This window comes from Pinus tabuliformis, chromosome X, assembly GCF_031772625.1.
Source record: "Pinus tabuliformis cultivar Carrire ecotype Pingquan chromosome X, CPIR1, whole genome shotgun sequence".
In the NCBI taxonomy this organism is placed as follows: Eukaryota; Viridiplantae; Streptophyta; class Pinopsida; order Pinales; family Pinaceae; genus Pinus; species Pinus tabuliformis.
The window spans coordinates 1,255,913,890-1,255,935,563 of record NC_142308.1 but is presented as its reverse complement, the minus strand read 5'-3'; the positions used below and the strand labels follow the sequence as shown (position 1 = coordinate 1,255,935,563).

The 21,674-nt window shown below is 37.6% G+C and overlaps 1 protein-coding gene across 8 annotated transcripts in view; it reads left to right on the top strand.

Moving 5' to 3' along the window:
* LOC149144548 (large ribosomal subunit protein eL20z-like) overlaps positions 1–21,458 on the top strand; it is a 41,182-nt gene extending 19,724 nt beyond the window's left edge. For all 8 annotated transcript variants that reach the window (XM_089449863.1, XM_089449864.1, XM_089449869.1 and 5 more), the window contains exons 5-7: positions 4,032–4,149; positions 20,853–20,937; positions 21,029–21,458. In XM_089449863.1, the coding sequence (XP_089305989.1) occupies positions 4,032–4,149; positions 20,853–20,906 (172 nt within the window). In that variant the 3' untranslated portion in view covers positions 20,907–20,937; positions 21,029–21,458. The remainder of the gene's footprint in view (positions 1–4,031; positions 4,150–20,852; positions 20,938–21,028) is intronic.
* Positions 21,459–21,674: the final 216 nt, after the last annotated feature.

Below are 21,674 nucleotides of genomic sequence, written 5' to 3'. Positions count from 1 at the left end.
CCTCACAAGGAACAGGGGTTTTGTCTTGGCCATTATGGACATTCTATATGTTGGAAATCCATAGAGGTGGCAGTTAAATGATTTCCCTGATTATGACATTATCTTGTGACGTTTTCGTTATTATTATTAGTTCTTTCAATTTATATTTTTTTATCATCAAGACTAATGCCAATCAACAAATAGAAGAGGACACAAGATGTAGTCACACTGCCAGGGCAAAACCCCACTCTAGGGGAAAACCCAGTCAAAGTTCTTCCTTCAGTAGATTCCAAATGAGACGACCAAGGCCCTTAGAACATAGACTCGAGACTACCTCCATCAAGTCATCCTTCTTTCACTGTGTTTGCATCCATGTCACTGAATTCTTGTCACTGAGTTTTCATCGAATACTTGCCACTGAGTTCGCACCAAGACATCAACACTTCTTACTGTGAAGACATCGAATCCTTCTCACTCATCACTGTAATTACATTGGGACAGAGATTGCACTGAGATCTTCACTGTTGTAATACCGAGCCCTTATCACTGTTGTAATACTGAGCCCTTATCACTGTTGTTATACCCTTAACCTCAGACCGAATCATTATCACTGTAGTTATACCCTTAATGTTGACCCTTCTCACTGTTGTGGTACCGAAACAGTGTTACTCCCTTACTGTGATATCTGAACTTCATCTCAGAGGTAATCCGAACGTTCTCACTGTGTAATAGCACTGAAAACAATTCACTGTAGTCTGTGATAATCTCAGAGATCCGACCTTCTGTGGCAGCACCAAGATCATCTGAGCTCCTGTAGTGACACTGAAAAATATCCTCTGAAATTCCTGTCCGAACTTCTCATTTGAGCGAAGGCCTTAGGCTGGTATATATAGTAGTTTGTCCATAATAAATGAGACGACATGACTACACGAACAGTTGTGTCTTCATTTATGTTGAGGCTGACTTGAGTTCAGTTAATTGTAGCCAACTTGATAATGATCTTATTGAAGCCAATAGGATACTTGATGGAGGTGTCTTTGACCAAACATATCGACTTTGACCTAAAGCCTACAATGGAGGCTTGACCTATACATGTCCCAAGCATGAACCCATGCTTTTCGCCAATTTCAATAATATAAAATTCTTTTTGCTTTTCGTTTGACAAGTATATTACATTTTGACTTCAAGTATAATTATGAAGACTGAACCTAGTTACATTTTCCAACACTATATGATAACTCTACCCTCCGAAGTTCAAGATATTGATGCCAAGTTATGATATTCATGTTATGTTTGAAATTGTCATTAAAACCTGTGTACCAACTTCCAGTATATACTGCATTGTTGGTTAGTGGGATGTGTGGTTCAAATTTTGCCGAATTGGCATTTGTTGTATGCAAATTTGGTAGCACTATGACATTCAGTGTATTTTCCGTACAGTACGGAATGATACTGTCAACATGCCTTGGCTGTTTTTGATAATATGTGTCATGTCTTTGATACCCTTCGACCTTTAAATCCCTAAAAAGCAGCCCAACAATATTCAAAAAATACCTATAAATATAAACTAAATCATCAACTTTTCAAGTAATGAAGAATGGCTTGGAAGATGAACAAGAATAAGCAGGGAATCGGAGGTAAACTCATTTGAATACTTCTAATTATAATAGTGGATAGCTCTGAATCTTTCTTTGATCCTGTCTGCCCCCTTTTTGGATTTGAGATACCATTCTGCCAAGGGTGATTAAGCTGAAGATTACTGCATATCACCTACTCACTTAGCCGACTAATTTAATAATTGATACCAATGGAAGACCTTTAATGAGGGCATGAGCTTCTGCATAGGTTTTCAATTAAGCACCTGGACCTCTTTCATAAGAGAAGGGGGAGTCCAAGAAGACGGTCTGGTGCTGGTGATGATTTCACCTATACTCTTATACATCAAATAAAATTATTTTATCTTGTCTACAGGTTGTAACGAGTCTCTGTACATTATATTTCTAGTGCTTTTTTGAAATTCCTTTGAAATTACATCTACCGTTTTGCAGTCTCGAGGCCTGGCATTAAAATCTACAACGCGACTATATCTAACCAATTTCACAATAAATCTTCAGCATAGAAACTGTTGAAAGAGCAAACATTGAGATCCAACTTATTAATGTCTTTTATATAATGTAACTTATGTTAGTAGACATTAATGTTAGTGGTTAATAATATGTGACTAATATCATATTTTAGTGTTTAAGGTTATTAGTTAGGTGGTTAAACCACCATGATTAACATAGGGTGCTATATAATAATGTATTGAGAGCTGAATAACTTGAGAGTGCATATGTAATTTGGGTAGTCTCCCTAGGGCTCTGGTTCATGTACTTGCTGTGGCATGATTAATATGGACACATGATGCTGCTGTTAGCAATTTTGATGTTTTATTGCCACTGAAAATTTGCTGGAGTCATGGTAATATTTCACAATAACGTGCCATTTCAATATGAGCTTCTGTGACTGGAAACACTGACACATAGGCTGCCGAAAAACCACAGAATCTGTTGTAACCTGAATGTTGCCATCTGCAGGAATAATTGTTGTAGACTCCATGCAGAACTTTTACATGAATGACAATTGAATAAAACAAATACACTTTATTTTGGCTTTGTGCAAAACATTACCTTGGTGTTGATGTCAAATTGTCTTTCTTTATGCCAAATTTAAATAACACTAGAGACTTTTGATTCACAGACTCTAGGATCTGTACCATGCTCTGATGCCATGTAGAAATTTATTTGGGTGCATACATAACACATTCCTCGGCGATTTATTTGGAGAAATAAGAAATAGCAATATATTAATGTGATGCTGCAGTGGGTACAACATGGGAGCCCAAGTTACTCTACCCACATTACAGAGGTACCACTCTCTCAAGTTACTCAACCTTCAGTGCATCATTAAATAGCACCCTTTGTTGGTTATGGTGATTTGACCATCGAACCTTTATAAGCTTATCCCCTAAATGTTATATTGGTCTCTCTCTCTCTCTCCCTCTCTCTCACAAACACACATATAACCAGTAGCATTAATATATATTAATATAAAGCTACATGATATAAATACATTAATATAAGTTGGAGTTCAATGTTTGTGCCTCCAGCAGTTTTCATGCTGAAGATTTTATTGGAAAATTGGTTAGAAATAGTCATGTTGTAAATATTATTGCTGGGTTTAAAACTGCAAAAATGTAATTGTATTTTCAATGGTTTTCTAATGAAAGATGTACAGGCTCCTTCCAATCTGCATAGTATGGGTGAAATCATTTTCAGCACCAGACATCTATTTGAGCACTTTAAACCAGATGTGGCTAATTAAATTGTTGCATTTTTGTCTGATATTGGAAGCTGGTACATTTTCTTGGCAATTTATATTTACTGCTAGTTGGTGGTTTTTGCTTTGGTACAAATGCATTGTCTTTTACATTTCCACCATTATATTGTATTTTATAATCAGGGTTGATAAGGACTGTTCAGCTCTTTAATTTTGTGTTATTTCATAAATAAATCTACATCTCAAATGCCATGAGAAGTTTTATAGTTTGATCACTGATAAGGAGGCCAAAACACCTGCCTGATATCTTAATATGAATCTATTGCAACACATTCAACAGAGGAGTGGCAGGAAAAATCTGCCATGGAAGATGAGCTCAGGAATCACAAATAAGAAAATACTTGGCTTGTTCAAATACTTTGATGTTTTGCTAATTTATTTTTAATATACTTTGCAGAAATAATTTATATATAAAAAAGAATGTGGCTGTTAAGTTAATAAAGTGTTTGCATAGGAAAACAAATATAAACAGAAGAGAATGCACCAGTGATTGATTGGTTTTCAGTCAAAATGCTTTTATTTCAGTTTCATTGTCACACCGAGAATCAGCCATCAGAAGATTAATGAAATGGATTTCCGTGCTTTTCTAGAAGTACCTCCTTTTGTCTTTCCTTTTTATTGTAAAATGTGCAGATAGTGAAGTTAATCAAATTCATGTTGAATATTGTTGGCAGTTTTCTTTTGGGCTTTGTTTTTCCACCACTTTGGTACTATGCTGCTTTCTTGTACTTGAGAAAATACTCACGCAAGAACCCCCGAGAGCGACCAGGTCTTGGGGCATCTGCAATTGCTGTAAGTGCAACTCTCCCTTTGAGAATATGAAATATGTATGCTAGCTATTAATATCATGTATGTTGTCTTTTGAACTAACTTTTTCCATTGCTGATCTTGTTCTTTTTTGTTTGGAATCTGGATGCTTCTGATCATTAAGTTGTCCCAGAGTTATAGAAACACTGCTGGTTAATATATACTTAGTCTGAAATATATTCAAATATAGGGATGGTTAACTTTCAGAACAATGTAAATAAAGATAATATAATTGCAATTATAGATGATGGGTTTTAGTCATTGTTTGATTTTTTTTCTTAAAATGGTAAAGCTATGGTTACTTATCTTGAAACTGCCATGCTATTTCATTTCTTATTTTTGAATTGGATTACTAGTTTTCAATCTGTTTTGTTCCAATGGTATGGCTGCAATGGCTTGACATATATGGATCCCGTGTTCTTTATCTCTAATTACTTAAGTTATTTCTATGTTGTATGGGGATGCATCCCCGCCAAAAAATCCCTCGTACTTGACATTCTGGCTTTCCGGGGACTTTTACAGGGGTTGGGAACATCCCCATTTTTTCCGTGATGTTATCAGGAACTTGGGGACATCCAAGCCATTCCCAATCCATCCTAGGTAGATTGTGGGGCCTTTTCGGGTATCGTTCCACCGCCCTCGAGGAAAAAAATGGTATGTCTGACATGGCTTAACATGTGAATAAATCCATGGCTCAATGGGAAACCATTATCAACATTGCACCTTCAACAAAGTGGCCTCAACACAACGCACTGGTAATTATTCTGTGTCGTCATTATTAGATTTTCGGTGCTTCTCATATCACTAATCAAAACATTGCCCGTTTGTGGGTGTCTTCGTGGGATGGAAATTAGAGTTCCTCCAAAAATTAGTAATGAGAAATCAGTGATGATCCGGATTGGATCATTATATTGTTTTTCGTCCATCTCGATGCATTCAGAGTGGAAAAAGTGGAGCAATCAGTGCATGAGACCGTCTTACTGGTGGGACCCTGTTTGGCAAAACAGGGTCTGAAACCTTCCGGGAGTGTTTTGAGGCATCAAACAATATTTTTCAGCCTAACACCTTTCCATGTTGTTCTACACACAAAGATCTTTCCAACAACACAGGAAGCGCATCAATCAGAGTCCGTATGCAAAAGTTATGCCACTCAGAAGTTGACCTTCCTGTTTTTGCACCTATAGTTCGGGAGGATGTTGCGTCGGTCCCCATTATTCATGGAAAAAAGGGCTAGCCACATGATTATGGTGTAAACGACTCTAGAAGAGTCTATATTGTAACTCTAGTTAAGGGTTGATGTAGTCAAACTTAATCACTAGTACGCTATCGGGCTGTGTTATAATTGGGCCACTAGGAGGAAAAAACATTCCATTCTTTCGAGTGCATTTGTTCCATCGCTGAGCGAAAATAGCCAAGAGAAATAGGAGGTAGAGCACACAAAGAGGATTTGTGCATTGTAGTAGCCCACCGGCCATAGGCCATACTTCTTTGTACCTGCAACCATATTTCTAGTCAGAGAGAGAGCGAAGCGGCCTCACCTTCCACCGAGATTTTCTCCCGAAAAGGTTTCCCAGAGCATATCTTGTGTCTTATGTGCGTGTGAGCTTTTTATTTGGTCGTTTTCTCTTTTCTGCGTAATTTCCATTCGCATGCATCCACTAATTACAGTAAAATCTACAAATCTAGTGATTTAATAAAACTGTAATAGTGTAGAATTTCATATTTCTAATATAATATTATCAGATATGTTGTGACAAATTGTCCAGTGGAATATCTACAACAGTTTACGGATCATATAGGTATCAGAGCAGGTTTCTTTGGGTATTTTGTGGAGATTTGCAGGGGATCTAGATCGGCAAGAACAAAAGTCGTAGAACCTTAATCATGGCCGACGAATTTGTTAATCCTGCAGAGGTGAGGTTTTCACGGCTGGAACAACAAGTCGCAAATATAAATGACAATGTAAACCTCCACATGGCAGCCCTGAGCAATAAGCTTGAGATATTTGGAGAAGATGGGGGTTCAAATGCAGAGGACAAATTAGAAAGGGGATTGGGAGATCGGGAAGAAACAAAGAACTAGTTGAGGAAAGAACCTAGAATAGATCAACCAGGTTCGAGTGCCGTGAATCAATCCTTGTTTAAAATGGAAGCAAAAGTCGATATCAAGCCATACCACAACGAGATCAATGCTCTGAAGTTGAACCACTGGTTGCAAAAACTGTTGGAATTTCTAAATCTGACACGTTAGAAACCCTTCATGCACTTTATTGATTTATTCCTACCTACTTGTCCTGTTAATTAACAAGTTATTTACCATGTAAATACTGGGAATAAATACAAGTACATGTTCAACACATTACAGATCATCAACTAAAGGAAATAGAAACAAGCATGCAAGTGACATCGTTGTTTTTGGACTAATATCCCCGGAAAAACCCAATGCGAGAAAACCGGTGCAGCTATCTGAGGGTTTGATTTATTAAGTAGTTTCAGAATATAATCTGGGTGCCAAATCCGGCTCACCCAACAGAGAAAAATCTCGGTAGTAGTACATCTCTACTCGGAAGCAGATATTTCAGCTGAAACCCTGAATAAATGCTCCGGCAGCTCCACAGCTCCAATCTGCCCCACGAAACCCCAGCGTCAACCTCTCTCTGGCCCAACGTCAGCCTAGCGTTACTCTAGCTTGGCTTGCGTTAACCTCTGGAGGCACCGCGTCAGTCCTCTGGCCCTCTGTGTCACCCACGCTGGCCCTCTGAGGTATTGCGCAGCTCCTGGCTGCCTCTGCGTGAGCCCTGGCTGGCTTTGCATGAACCCTTGGTTGCTTCTGCGTCCCTCTCTCCGGCTACTGCGCTGATCCTCCTGGTGCTATCTCTGCGTCTCTGCTTCTGTATTCATTGCCCCTCAGCTGCAACTTTGATCACTCTCTCAGCTTTCTCAGCAAACCTAGCCCCAGAAAGTCGAAATCTTGATCTTTTGGTGTGTTTTCCAAGTGACCCTCAAGCCTCCTCTTATACTTTTTTTCGTTGAAAAATCAATGGCCGAGATTAAGTCCCTAATCAACGACTAAGATTAGATCTGGCTTGATCATTTTTTGAAATAGGGTGCGTGGGTTCGTCGGAGGTATATTATAATTTATATATATAATATATAAATATTATATTTTATAAATTATAATATATATGAATTTGTATATTTTTCAACTTTAAACAAGAGAACTAAAATATTTATGATTTAAACTTTATATATTTAAACATGCACATCATTGAACATTCAACATTCACAATGAAATTTCAAAATTTCTAGTTTGATATCAAGTGCGAATTGGATTTTACATATTAATAAGAATCATGATATATGTCCATTGTCATACTACATTCAAAATTTGCCCTAAGGCATCTCCAAACCAGAACTAGGAAATTTTAAAATACTAAAATAAAAATAGCTAATAGTGAACAATGGCTTCCTCAAGCCATGTCATCAACATCATTTAGATCTTCAGTTAGAATGCTCTCCAGGCAGGAATCACTCTCATCTTGAGGGTCTTGCTCATCCATAGCAACTGGAGGGAATCACTCTCATCTTGAGGCTCTTGCTCATCCATAGCAACTGGAGGTAGCTCAATAAGGCCATCTGGTTGTATCTCCTCGTCCACACACATAACATCATCTATGTATTGGTCCCATCTCTTGAAAGGACCCTCCTTGTACCCAAGGTCTTTTCAAGATATGAGACGAAGTGTGCTATGAATGTACACTAAGTTCTCTGCCTTCTTTGAGCCCAACCTATTTCTCTTTACTAAATGGATAAAGGCATAAGTACTCCAATTCCTCTCGCAAGATGAAGAACTAGCTACCTAGAATATTAGGGGAAGCCCATTAAATTAATTAAAAATTTAAAAATAAAAACTAAAATGAACCCCAAAGAACCCTAAAGAACCCGATTTTGGGGTTCCAAGTACCCATCATCAGGGTTCTCCGTACTCATCAAGACAAAAGAACCCAATTTTTTTTAATGGAGAACCTGGTTCTTATGGGTTCTTCTCAGAAGAACCCGTACCCGAATCTGGTACTTGGGGACGAGAACCCGGGATGGGTTCGAGAACCCCATCCCCTGGTTTGCGAACCCGTGCAACATTAGTAATAAGGTTATGTTAGTTTCTAATGGTTTGGTAGCATCAGACAAGTGTTCTAGTCTCAATTTGTATCTAAAAGGCCAAGGAACATGAGATCTCCAAAACCCTAAGATAAGTTTGCGAAACACCTTAATTAAATTAATTAGCCATCATTTAATTTATTTCCTAAGTCTAACTTAGGAAAAGTGGTTAATTAAAGAGAATTAATTAAGGAGATCGACTTATGCTCTAAAGACTTCCAGAAAATGACTTGGATCAAGTCTAAGATGATTTTAGTTGTTGATGAGGATCTAATCGTTGTCGTTGAAGCTCCAAGTTCCAACAAGAGATTATAAGAGCAAGTTGATGGGATGGAGGAAGACACAAGAGGGGAGCGAGTTACCTTGGCAAATCAAGCGACCTAGTTGTCGTGATTTAGCAAGGGAGAGAGTTCGAGCTAGAGAAGGAGATCATCAGTGATTGAGGGAGCAACACAGGAGATTTATGGAGAATTTCATAGTGCTGGAGAGGTAGGAAAAGGGAGGTCGAAATCTTTTGTAGAGAAAGTTGTCCAAGCAGTGTGAGTTAGCGAGTCCAGCAAAGCGAGTTGCTAGGAAGGGTTCGTTTCAGTTGCTAGAGCTCAAATCTGAGTCTAGAAGGCAGAGCGAAAATTTTCCAGAGTTAGAGGGAGGCGAGACGACCCAGTTGGAGGTAGATCTAGGGCTGTATGACTTGCATCAGTCGATTAGTGCGAGTAGCTAGTGGGAAGTGTGAGCAGGCCAAATGGAGGTTGAATTATTTGGCAGAGGGAGAATATTTTCTCCTAATTATTTTGGCTAGAGTATTTGTCGGTGGATTGCCAGTTGAGCATCCAGATTATTGTAATCTCCATTTTTGCTACATAGTAAAATAAATCCTCATCTGCTGCACTGGTTTTCCTGTCAAGGTTTTTCCGAGGACTCTTAAGTCCAAAAATATTGGTGTCATTTTATTGTGTGTGCATATTTTCTTAGCTTCACGTATTTTATTTTTGGTGAAGATTGCAATTGTGAGTTTATCGATATTTGTTGTAATAGCAAATAAACTGCAATTCAAGTAGGAGATAAATTTGTCCTTAATTGCAATCAAGGAATTTTCACAAGTTAAAGTAAATAAAGATAAATATAGGTAGAATAAGTAGATTAAAGTCTATTTTAATTTAGGGTTGGAATGGAATAAGGATTATAATTGGATTAAGGAAGACTAAGAGTAATTAAAGGATTAAATATAGAATTTAAAGGATTAGAAATTAAATTAGATTAGGAAAAAAGGAGGAGAAAAGGGATGGAAACCAATGAAGGAGAAAACAAGGGAGCAAGGAGGGTCAGTTGGAAGGAATCGGGGTAGTGTGGGAATTTTTGACATTAGGGTTAGGGGAATTTGATTTAGAAGACAAAAAATGGATAATGGGCTTCCAAGATTGGCTTAATTGATATGTTTCCTCGATTAAAGTTATTAGGGTGCTTTTCGATTTCAGGAGCTTCCATATAAGGATTATAATTGGATTAAGGGAGACTAAGAGTAATTAAAGGATGAAATAAAGAATTTAAAGAATTAGAAATTAAATTAAATTAGGAAAAGAGGAGGAGAAAAAGGATGGAAACCAATAAGGAAGAAAAAAAAGGAACAAGGAGGGTTAGTTGGAAGGACTCGGGGGTGTGGGGGGATTTTTGACATCAGGTTTAGGGGAATTTGATTTATAAGACAAAAAATGGATAATGGGCTTCTAAGATTGGCCTAATTGATATTTGGCTTCTCAATTAAAGTTATTAGGGTTCTTTTTGATTTCAAGAGCTTCCTTAATGATGTATTTATAGTTATGATTCATTTTATACATACGTTGAATTTAAAATAATATATATATATATATATATATTATTGTTGTCCCCAACTTGCCATTCCTTGGAAAATTTGGGCTGCGCTCTAGCTGTACCGGAAACTTGTCCCTCCCATCCATGCCGTCGCTTAGTCCCTTGGAATATTTGGGGGTGTGCTCTAGCCATAATGGAAACTCATTCCCCAGTCCCGCAGCCCCTCCTTCCCCAAAGGCAGTGCAACATAGAGTTACAAGTGTTTGTTTCTTTCTGAGTTTGCACTTTTAACACTTGGAGCATGTGTCAATGACAATATTATACCCACAAACTTTTGGAGTGTCAATTGAATGACGGGTAAATGAGGTTATAGTTATAAGCATTGCAAAGCTTCTAACATAAAATTAATGTAGAGTGATAACTTATGGTCATAAGCATTGTAAAGCTGCTAACCATGTAATGGAATATGAGAATGTTTCACATGTAGTGGCTAAAACAATGAGTAGTTCCTTTGAAGTATTGTCGTAAGTAGTTACATCGAATGATAGTCTCTACAAGTTCCAATTTTTCAATGTGCCTATTTGATTGAGAAGCGCATGGTGTCCAAATATATATTTAACCTTCTAAGTTTTTCTTTAATGAAGAAAAAGGATTGCTTTATAGCATTGTTCTAAAAAACGGCCGAGTCGACTCTGACTCGGTCGAGTCAAACTGAGCCAATGCCTAGCCGGGTTGGCTCAGTGGCCGAAATGGAACTGTTGGCGGGGTTATTACCGAGCCAGTGATTGACTCGGTCGACTCGCCGCCCCTCCTTCCCCAAAGGCAGTGCAACATAGAGTTACAAGTGTTTGTTTCTTTCTGAGTTTGCACTTTTAACACTTGGAGCATGTGTCAATGACAATATTATACCCACAAACTTTTGGAGTGTCAATTGAATGACGGGTAAATGAGGTTATAGTTATAATCATTGCAAAGCTTCTAACATAAAATTAATGTAGAGTGATAACTTATGGTCATAAGCATTGTAAAGCTGCTAACCATGTAATGGAATATGAGAATGTTTCACATGTAGTGGCTAAAACAATGAGTAGTTCCTTTGAAGTATTGTCGTAAGTAGTTACATCGAATGATAGTCTCTACAAGTTCCAATTTTTCAATGTGCCTATTTGATTGAGAAGCGCATGGTGTCCAAATATATATTTAACCTTCTAAGTTTTTCTTTAATGAAGAAAAATGATTGCTTTATAGCATTGTTCTAAAAAACGGCCGAGTCGACTCTGACTCGGTCGAGTCAAACTGAGCCAATGCCTAGCCGGGTTGGCTCAGTGGCCGAAATGGAACTGTTGGAGGGGTTATTACCGAGCCAGTGATTGACTCGGTCGACTCGGCTATTTGACAAAAATCCTTAAGCACATTTGTCAAAAGTTGTTCCGCCTCCTACATATCAATGGTTGGTTGTTGTTTATTGCATATTTATAGCCCTAAAGTAATCTATCATTGTGAGAAAGTTTTGAAAATTACAAGGCCGAAGTATGGTTATCCTAGTGGCATGAATTAGAAAACTGAAACAATGCATTGAGCGATACAATGTTTTTAAAAAGGCAAATGTTCTGGCAATGGACTAATAAATACATATTTACCTCTTATTGTTCTGGAGCTTGACCATAATTAAATCAAGGGTTTTGAGACTTCATTAGGGGCAAAGAATTGGTATTATTGTTGTTGTAGTCTAGTGAAAAGGCAAATGTTCTGGCAATGGACTAATAAATACATATTTACCTCTTATTGTTCTGGAGCTTGACCATAATTAAATCAAGGGTTTTGAGACTTCATTAGGGGCAAAGAATTAGTATTATTGTTGTTGTAGTCTAGTGATTGTCTTGGCATTCGTGGCTAAGTATGAACTTTGTATTGGACATTGCAATGGGTGCCATTTTGATATAATGGATATATTCATGAGCCTACTTTGATCATATGTTGTCTTCTCTCTATATTTTAAAGTTTTGTGTTTGGAAACATGAATGAATATATTTAAAATTATGTTTTTTTATAAAAAAAATATTTAATGTATTTTTTACAACAACCGAGTTATTGAAATCAAATCTATATTCTAAAGCTTTGTGTTTGGAAACATGAATGAAAATATTTAAAATCATGTTTTTTATAAAAAAAATATTTAATGTATTTTTACAACGACCGAGTCATTAAAATCAAATCAAACTGGCCGAGTCGATATCGAGTTGGAGTCAGAGCCGACCCTTGGCCGTTTTCGAATTGGAGTCGGAGTTTTAAAACATTGCTTTATAGATAAAATCTTAGTCACTGGGTTCAGCAGATTTCAAGCTTGAAATTTGAAATTCACTGAACTAACACAATTCGAATTAACACGGAATTCGAATTTTGAGTTGAACTTGAGGCTGGATGTCAAGTTGAACTTGAAGCCAAAAACCTAAACTCCTAAATTTATTAACAAGATATTATATTTATGATTATATTTTTCATGTCGGCATCCAATTTACATTTTTATCATATATGTTTAATTTTATAATTTGAGTAAATCTAAATTTGAGATTATATAGTTTCTCGTATTTAATGCTGAATTTTATTGCATATTTTGTATTGCTGAATCTTTGCCAAACCTCATGGTTACTGAACTTGAACAGGAACTTGAATCAGGTGACTAAGAATAAAATTGATATTACATAGGTCTTGTAAGGCAACCTGAAAAATCCATATGTCAATCTGGCAAATTATACAAAACTATTTCTCACCTATTTTCCTACCATCTTCTTACAACAAAATTTTTCCCTACCTTCATCCATCTATCTACAGCTGAAAACCATACCTCAAAACTTTTTTTTTTCAAAACCAGAGTTGCCCTTTGGCCTCATATTTTTGCCTGCTATTAATCTGACCTATTCCACAGGATCGTTTGACAATTTGAAATCACCCAAGGTAGGAATTCTGTCCACATACTCTATGAAGTCCCTCTTTCGACCTTCTGTTATCACCTAATGCCCCGATTCCATTCATGGAATCGATTGTCTTTTGCTTCAACCACATCCATCTTTACCAGTAACTTTACAATATTATGCCTGGCTTCTGCAGATTGCCTATTGCAGTGCTCTAATTTCCTCTATTGTCTGCTGCATCTTCAAGATATTGTCGGTATATTGCCTCGTGAAGGAGACCCGCTGTTATGACATACAAGTGGAGTTCCATTGTTGGCAGTCCCTGCTAAAATTGCCTTGACCCCCTCTCTCATTTCTTTTGATAGGTTGAAACTTGAAAACATTCTTCTATGTTTTAGATTAAGTTACTGAGATCCATATGCGGATCCGAATACGGATGCGTCAGATTTTTGAAAAGCCAGGATCAGGATATGGCAAGAAAACAACAGGTTATATGTATATATAGACCGGAAAATGACTGCAATACTCATGGCTACTAGCCTTGACTTCTGTTGAAACAATCTATAGGCAAAGCCTGACCACTTGAAGATCCTGACATGTAGTTGCATAATTATCTATTGACAAAACTTGACCACCTGAAATAACTAAGGGGGGTAAACATCTAATCCTGCTACATATAATAATAATATATTAAATTTTGTAAATGTATATGAAGGTATAAGTTATAGTCAATTATCTATTGACAAAACTTGACCATCTGAAATAACTAAGGACAAAACTTGACCACCTGAAATAATTAAGGGGCTAAAATAAAATAAATTTTAGCCCCTTGGACGTTTAAAATAATTTTCTTTTCCTTCTTTTTCTAATCCTGCCACATACTAATAATAATATTATATTAAATTTTGTAAATATATATGAAAGCAATAAGTTTTAGTTCATTCTTTAATCTGTTAGTTATAAATTATAGTATAAATAATGTCAATATAAAACTTCTGTATGAGGACAAGTTTATAAAGTTTAATTCATAACTATACACTTCAAGAACCGTATATATATAACCTTTTCATATATTATAAATATATATGGTATATGGTATAGTTATAGCTATCGCCCGTAGGTTCAGTGTTGTCGGGGCAATCTTGCTCATTCTACCTATCATGGTTATCCCATTTTTAATCCAGTAATTGGGGTTCCCCGCTCACTTCGCTCGATCTATCGTTTCACCTTTTAAGGATCGAGGACGATGCGGGTTCAATCCCTGGCGTGGCAGGTCAATGCTCTAACTGAGCTATTTCCCTTTTCTAAAAAATTGTGTACTGAAATAGTCCATTTATTCACCAGCCTGATTACACCGCCTGTTCATAGTCTTCATACTAGTATAGAGACCACCGTGTCTGGAGATCACCTGGGATGCAGTTATGGGCACTAGAGTCTCCATTTATTCACCAGCCTGATTGCACCGCCTGTTCATAGTCTTCATACTAGTATAGAGACCACCGTGTCTGGAGACCACCTGGGATGCAGTTATGGGCATTAGAGTCTTCAGACCATCGCTTCCTGTCTTTAGCCTAGACCATCCACTTTTCTCTCACTCCAGCAAGCTCCTGTCGTAGACAGTGCGTTTGTGTACCCACCCACCTTAAAAGTTTAAATCACCTGATCGATTCTGGCATAATTCTCGGAATTGTCGGTTGAAGGTTTTTGTTATGGTTAGGAAAACCTGTATGTGACTTACAGTCAAGCTGCGAGTGACTACGTGGCCTGAATTTCTTTTGACTACGAAAGCGTGCGAAAAGCTTTTTATTTCCATATTTAAAAAAACCCAAAATTGCAGGATCAGCAAGATGCATCTCATAGTGGAGGGATCTGTTTCCCTTAGTGCAAGAAATGTTTATGCAACTGGCCCTAGGTGGATGCAGGCGGATCTGAATCAGAACCCGGTAACACAGATTTTAGAATTACCTGGGCCTCCATATTAATTTCATCCTCATACTAGAAACCGGTTCTTTGCCCTTCTTCCTGGTGCTGCCTATGTTCACTTCCATCCTCAATTTCCATGTGGAAGATGGGCTGATGACTGCTATCTGCTCTAACCTGCACTGTTTACACTGAAAATTTGAAGATGGGTTCTGTGACCTGTCTAAATTTAACCACAAAAGTTACAGAATTACCTCTAAAAATTGGTCCATCATCTCTTATTATGAGTTTCATAACAACTCCAAAGATATTTATAAACCTTTATGATAATAGGTTTACCATTTAACCCTTTTCATGACCTAGTCACTGCACATTATTAAAATATAATAATCTCAATATGTCAATCGCATTTCATAGTCCCATACTGAAGGTTGACAATATTAATCTTCAAGGGGCCTAATCTATCCCCTTCCCTAGTCATTTAATCTGCAATTGTGTTTAAATTCCTTCTAATATATTTATGTAAAAGTTGCATTCCTCAGTATAGTCTTCAAGCTTCCTATTGTTCATACTCCAGTTCCTATTCAGAAGATAAGAGTTAACATTAAATATTGTAGGGTCAAGAACTTGTTAGTTTACAAGCCTTGTACAAGTGAAGACCTGGAACGAGCTACAATCTTTAATTTCATTACTAGGAGTGTCGCCTGTTTATAATGCATAATTGAGAATCAATCTGCCTTCATCATCTTCAGTCACCACTCCGCTAGCATTTCCTGGATTTGCTTTTGCACTAATTGGACTTGCATTGGATTGTACTCTTGATGGTCATTCATTGGACATTAATACAGGTATCTTATATTCAACAGCCTCATCAAATTTCACCACAGCAATTTTTATCATTTCTTATCTAATCAGTTAAATTGATATTAATATTTTCGGGAGCTTGTTGTGGCCATAAGTCCTAACTTGTGTCCCGTCATGGGCATTGGCACCCAATTTTGCCAATTTATCATCTACACATATTAGCTGTGCACTTGACATGAGTACATTGCATTACCAGGACACTGTATTACCATTGCATATAGTAAAATTTATTTCTAAGAAAAAAATGTTAGTTTCAACTTGATTGATCTTTGGACAGGCTTCAATGAGAGGTGTTTAATGTTTCTACCTTGGTATATATTCATATGTTGAACGTCTCAATTTTTGCTGTCCCATTATCCATTGTTCGTCTTTTGTGGACATCAGTAGGTTTTGTCTTGTATAATTCTTCATTTTTGGTTGTTTGTGGACATCAGTAGAATATATTTGTGGATTTTCTAATTATATTACCTCATGCTATCTTATATTGTTGGCTTCCGTCACTGGGTGCTCGACTGATTGGTAAAGTTGGGGTGGTGATATTCAAATTTGCCTCACTAGGGTTGAATTCCTCTGCCACCCCCACTCCCCAAGGTTGCACGAAACGAGGAAACGGGTACGAGTTTCCGAAATGGGAAGCGATACGAAACGTGACCTCCCCAAATTTTGGAAACGGGAAACGCGAATATATATATATATATATATATATATATTAGGACATTTAAGAAATATGTGCAATCATAAAGCATATATGATACATTCTAATTTATTACATTACAATAAAATTGTCAATTGTCAATGCATAAACTATAAGTCTATAAATTTACATCACATTTACTCATGAATGATCACATAATGAAAATAGACATATCCAAAATCAGCGACGAGAAATTTCTAATTTCTTGTCTTGTGCTTGATTGGGATTCTCCTCCTACATAGTCAAATGACCTTAGTGCTCTTGATTAAATACAAGTTTCATACCCTAGTACCCTACATGCTCTTGATTATTGGGGGTCTCCCCTGCATAGAGGGCTTGGTTCTCTTGATTAAATACAAGTTCCATACCCTAGTACATGATAAAATCCAATGGAAACATTGCAATTCCCCCAATCCTGAAATCCTGAAAAACAGAGAAGTCTGCTGGATTTTGAGTGAAATCTAAAATTCTACTTTCTCCATATGAAATCCAATGAGAGCAAAACCACTCTCAAATATCCTGAGTCATTTCATCCTTTTACTTTAAGAATTTAACATTACCATGAACTGCATATCCCTTAAACTTCCTGATGAACTGCATATCAACACTAGGGAAAAAGTTCACTTTTATAACTTTAGACAGGCATCTAGAAGCAACTGGAAGTCATTAGGATAACCTAAAAATAAATTAGAAAACAAATTAAAAAAAGCACAAGTAAAAAGCTGAAACGTGAGTCGTACCTCTGTGAAACGCGTTTCCGGCTGTACTAGCCACGTTTCAGTTTCGTGAAATGTGGCAGTATGGCCTGAAATGCGTTTCACGGCCGTACCACATGCATTTCAGCGTTTCGTACTCATTTCCGTACGGAAACGGCCTCCTGCCCCATGTTTCTTGCAACTTAGCCACTCCCCCATAGATGTAACATGTTTAGTCCTGTGAAAGAGTGGGGCCTAATTGCTGCTTAAGTGGGCTGGGCATGGTGTTTTCCATGAAGTGCTAAATGGTATCCCTGGTCATGGTCAGGCGCTGGGCGTTCGACAATTAAAGTTCAGAGGAAGCGTCTCTAATAGGTTAATTTCTTATATTGTTGTTTCTTTTGAGGGAAACTGAAACGTGGCAGTACGGCCTGAAATGCGTTTCACGGCCGTACTACACGCGTTTCAGCGTTTCGTACTCGTTTCCGTATGGAAACAGCCTCCTGCCCTACGTTTCCTGCAACTTAGCCACTCTCCCATAGATGTAACATGTTTAGTCCTGTGAAAGAGTGGGGCCTAATTGCTGCTTAAGTGGGCTGGGCATGGTGTTTTCCATAAAGTGCTAAATGGTATCCCTGGTCATGGTCAGGTGCTGGGCGTTCGACAATTAAAGTTCAGAGGAAGCATCTCTAATAGGTTAATTTCTTATATTGTTGTTTCCTTTGAGGGGAGCATTTTTTTTTTGGTTTAATGTTCGGTAGTTTGGGTAGCTGCGTAATATTTGTATATAATGTGCAGAATGTAGATAGGATATTGTTAGACAATTAGTGAAAGAGTCAACAACATGAATAGGATCCCAGATTTCCAACTGGTAGCAGGGATGTTTCAAAAACGCTGAATGAGTGCTAGTATCCCAATTCTCGAAGGAATACGTGTGTTTTGGCTGGTTTGGAGGGAATGGCAGCAGCTTAATTATTTTCCATTTTGATTGGAAAACTTTAATGGATGAGATAATGTTTTTTCATATTGATATAGTGCTTTTGAATGCATTGTTATCGGTAGGAACTTCAAATTACGACCCAAAGAACTAACCGGAAATATGATACATTTGGATTTTCTACCATAGAACTCTGCTAGAAAATCCGAGTCATTTTCATCTTTTTAGGAATGGGAATCGTCTGTTGGAAAAGGTTTTTACTAATCACCACTCGGGGTTGGGGAGGACGGTGGGGGAACTCTCACACCTCAGTATGCTAGAGATAATTTGGTACTATATCCCACTTGTGGGGTACTGCTATCCGCCTCTTTTTTGTCTTTTTAGGAAAGGGAATTGTCTGTTTGAAAAGATTTCTATTAATAACCACTCCGGGGAAAAACTCTCACACCTCAGCATGCTAGAGGGAGTTTGGTTCTATATCCCACTTGTGGGGTACTGCTATCTTTTTCCCTCAGAGAGCAGCTATATTCTGCTTCATCCATGTAATTTTTTTGCATGTGTTCTGCTTAATTATGACATATTTCTGAAATATTGCAAAATTTGAGTTTTCCGAGTCTTGAACATTTTCATTTTCAGATTCATAGACGGCCTTATTTTCCATTGCCCTACTGAAGAATCCAACTATTTTCCTGAACTTTGCAACAAGCAGCATTGCACTTGTATGGCCTTTTCGAATATACTGTGCTCCACTGGCTAATGGAAATTTCTTCCTCTAGCATGTTAAAATTTACCTCACCATGACATATTTTTTCCTGTTCAAGAAATGACCTGCTGATCTTTATGAGTACTGTGAACTGAAATGCTAAGCTGCTAATCAACGCTTGGGTTTCCGCTTGTGCCCACCAATATGACTTTGTCTTGCACCGAAGGAAACAAAGTCTTGAATGGATTTCACTTGGTTCGTGTGAGTAGTGAGGTGTGATTATTATTAACCAAGGATGAGTTGATGTTGAACATGTTAAGCTTGGCATAGATCAAAGTCTGGATGAGTCCAGGGACAAAAATGCAGAGAGGCAACGTGAAGAAGCCATAGTATTGAGGTTGGATTATGGAAGACTGAATTCAGACCGGAGTCGACTCAAGGACATATTGTAGTTTGACTCGGCTAAGAGTTGCAAGTCTTGGCGAGTCCTGGTCGGGGTGAATACTGCAGTGCCTAAGACCCACCCTTGAAACTCACCAGTCGCCAGACTCTTGGGAAACTCGCCTGCCATAGTTTTTGTGCACAGAATTTACTATAATTTTTTTTGTTTTTGTTTTTGTATTTGCCGAGTCTTTGTAGAGTCTTTCCCAAGTCGACGAGTCTTGTTGAGTCCATTCACACGAATCTTTGCCGAGTCCAAGTCTGAAAACATTGATAAAACCCATAGCCAATGTAACATTGGACGAAAAAAGAGACCGATACCCATACACACAATGAAACGGATTCTTAGTGGTTAATGCTAGATGTCACAAGCAGTGAACAAGCAATGCGATATTGGCAATGAATGGGCATGAAGAAAAAACCAATACCCATTATCAAGATGAAAGGTATTTTGGTCATGGTTGTGGTGAATGTTAGATGTTGTGAGCAGTGAATGAGCAAATGTGTTGGCAATGGATGAGCATGATCCGGGCTGATGGGAAAAAAAACTCATATTGGCAATGAATGGGCATGAAGAAAAAACCAATACCCATTATCAAGATGAAAGGTATTTTGGTCATGGTTGTGGTGAATGTTAGATGTTGTGAGCAGTGAATGAGCAAATGTGTTGGCAATGGATGAGCATGATCTGGGCTGATGGGAAAAAAACTCATAGTTTGAAATAAAATCAGCTCAATGCATTTCATCGGTGTGTTAATGGCTTGATTATCTGTTCCGAGTTTCAGATGCTCTTTGAGCCCATGTTTAGCACACTTAAACATCCTGAAATTGAGGATACTGCAGAAACTGATACAATAGGAGGTTTTAATAAACAGACCACATGGGGGCTAAAGATAAACCATTGAAGTGCACTACCTGCTTGAATGGGTATCAATTTCCGTGAGTCTGCAATTGCCTAATCGTCTAGCCCACAGTTTTCACACTGGTTAAGGATTCATATATACGTACATTTCTATAAATATATAAAATATGAGCTAGACCAAATTTGTAGACACGCATCACAATAAAGTTCACAGATACTTACAGCTAGCCTGAGTAAACTAAGGTACGTAAGCAATCAAGCTCTACGACTTTGATTCTATGGGTAAGATTAATACGAACAGGACTTGCATTTGCTCTACATCCATGGATTTCTGTCTTGGTTCCCTCATTTAGTCATATCATATGATTTACTGGTTCCCGGTTCTATTCGAGTGGATCTTGTTTGTTGGTCCATTATACCTGTTTGTTAGCTACTTTTTTGGGTAGCATTTATACTTTCTTTGCAGCTGTTTCTGTCGCAAAACAAACAAGCCACATTGTTTTCTAAGAAGGGCCGACTAACTTGTTCTGAATCTCTGATATGACATGTCTGTTTATAATTTTCTCATGCACTATTTTGAAGGTATGTGATGTGAAACTTGTGTTCTTCTGCAAGTGCTTATTTTCTTTTTCGTCAAAAAACATTTAGAGCTTTTAGGTGAGACTCTTTCTGAAATGTGAGTGAATGCATGCAGGCTTTAGTGTGCACGGTGGCAGCAGTAATTCTTACACTGTCTTTAGTATTGTAGCGAAAGAGCAGTGTCAGCGTTTCATCAGAAGGTATCATTTGAATTATTAAGTTAATGAAAACTCATCTGGACTTCAGTCATAGCATCATATGCTTATCTGGAACTATTCTCATCTTCTACAGACTGCAAGCATACATCTTCATTTTTTGTACCAAGAAGGTTTCATGAATAAGATATACAGGAACAACGCACGCGAGTGCGGTTCTGTCTATTCCGACTGTACATAAATATGTGGTTATATTAACCACTACTGTATATGGCAGAAAAATTGTGACAGTTCTCAAAGATGGACACTTATGTCAAATTTAAGACTGACTGTTCTCAAGAAAGGTGGCGTGTGTGCGTTATTTTTTTATTTAATAAACTTTTGTATAGTAAATTGTGTATTCCTAGACTCTGATCCACCCGAAGGGTAAAGAGTTTAACATCTCGCAACATAAACTTATGCGCCTGTTTGCTGTGATGATTAGGTGGAGGCATTTATTATTATTTTTTATCGCAGTTCTACATGAAAGTGCGTCATTGTTTTTATCACAGTGAAGTTTTATTGCAGCTCAGAGTCATATATCTGCCCTTGCTATGGGGCAAAGGGAAATTATTATGCAAATACAAGAGACATTAAAGATATATTTAACCTTCATTTTTTCAGGAACTGGCATAGAATCGCATAATCCATCTTTACACGAGATCAGCAAACCAAACAAAAAAGCAAAATTAGCAAAATTAGAAGAACTTGTGACCCTTGATTTATTAAGCAACCTCGATCAA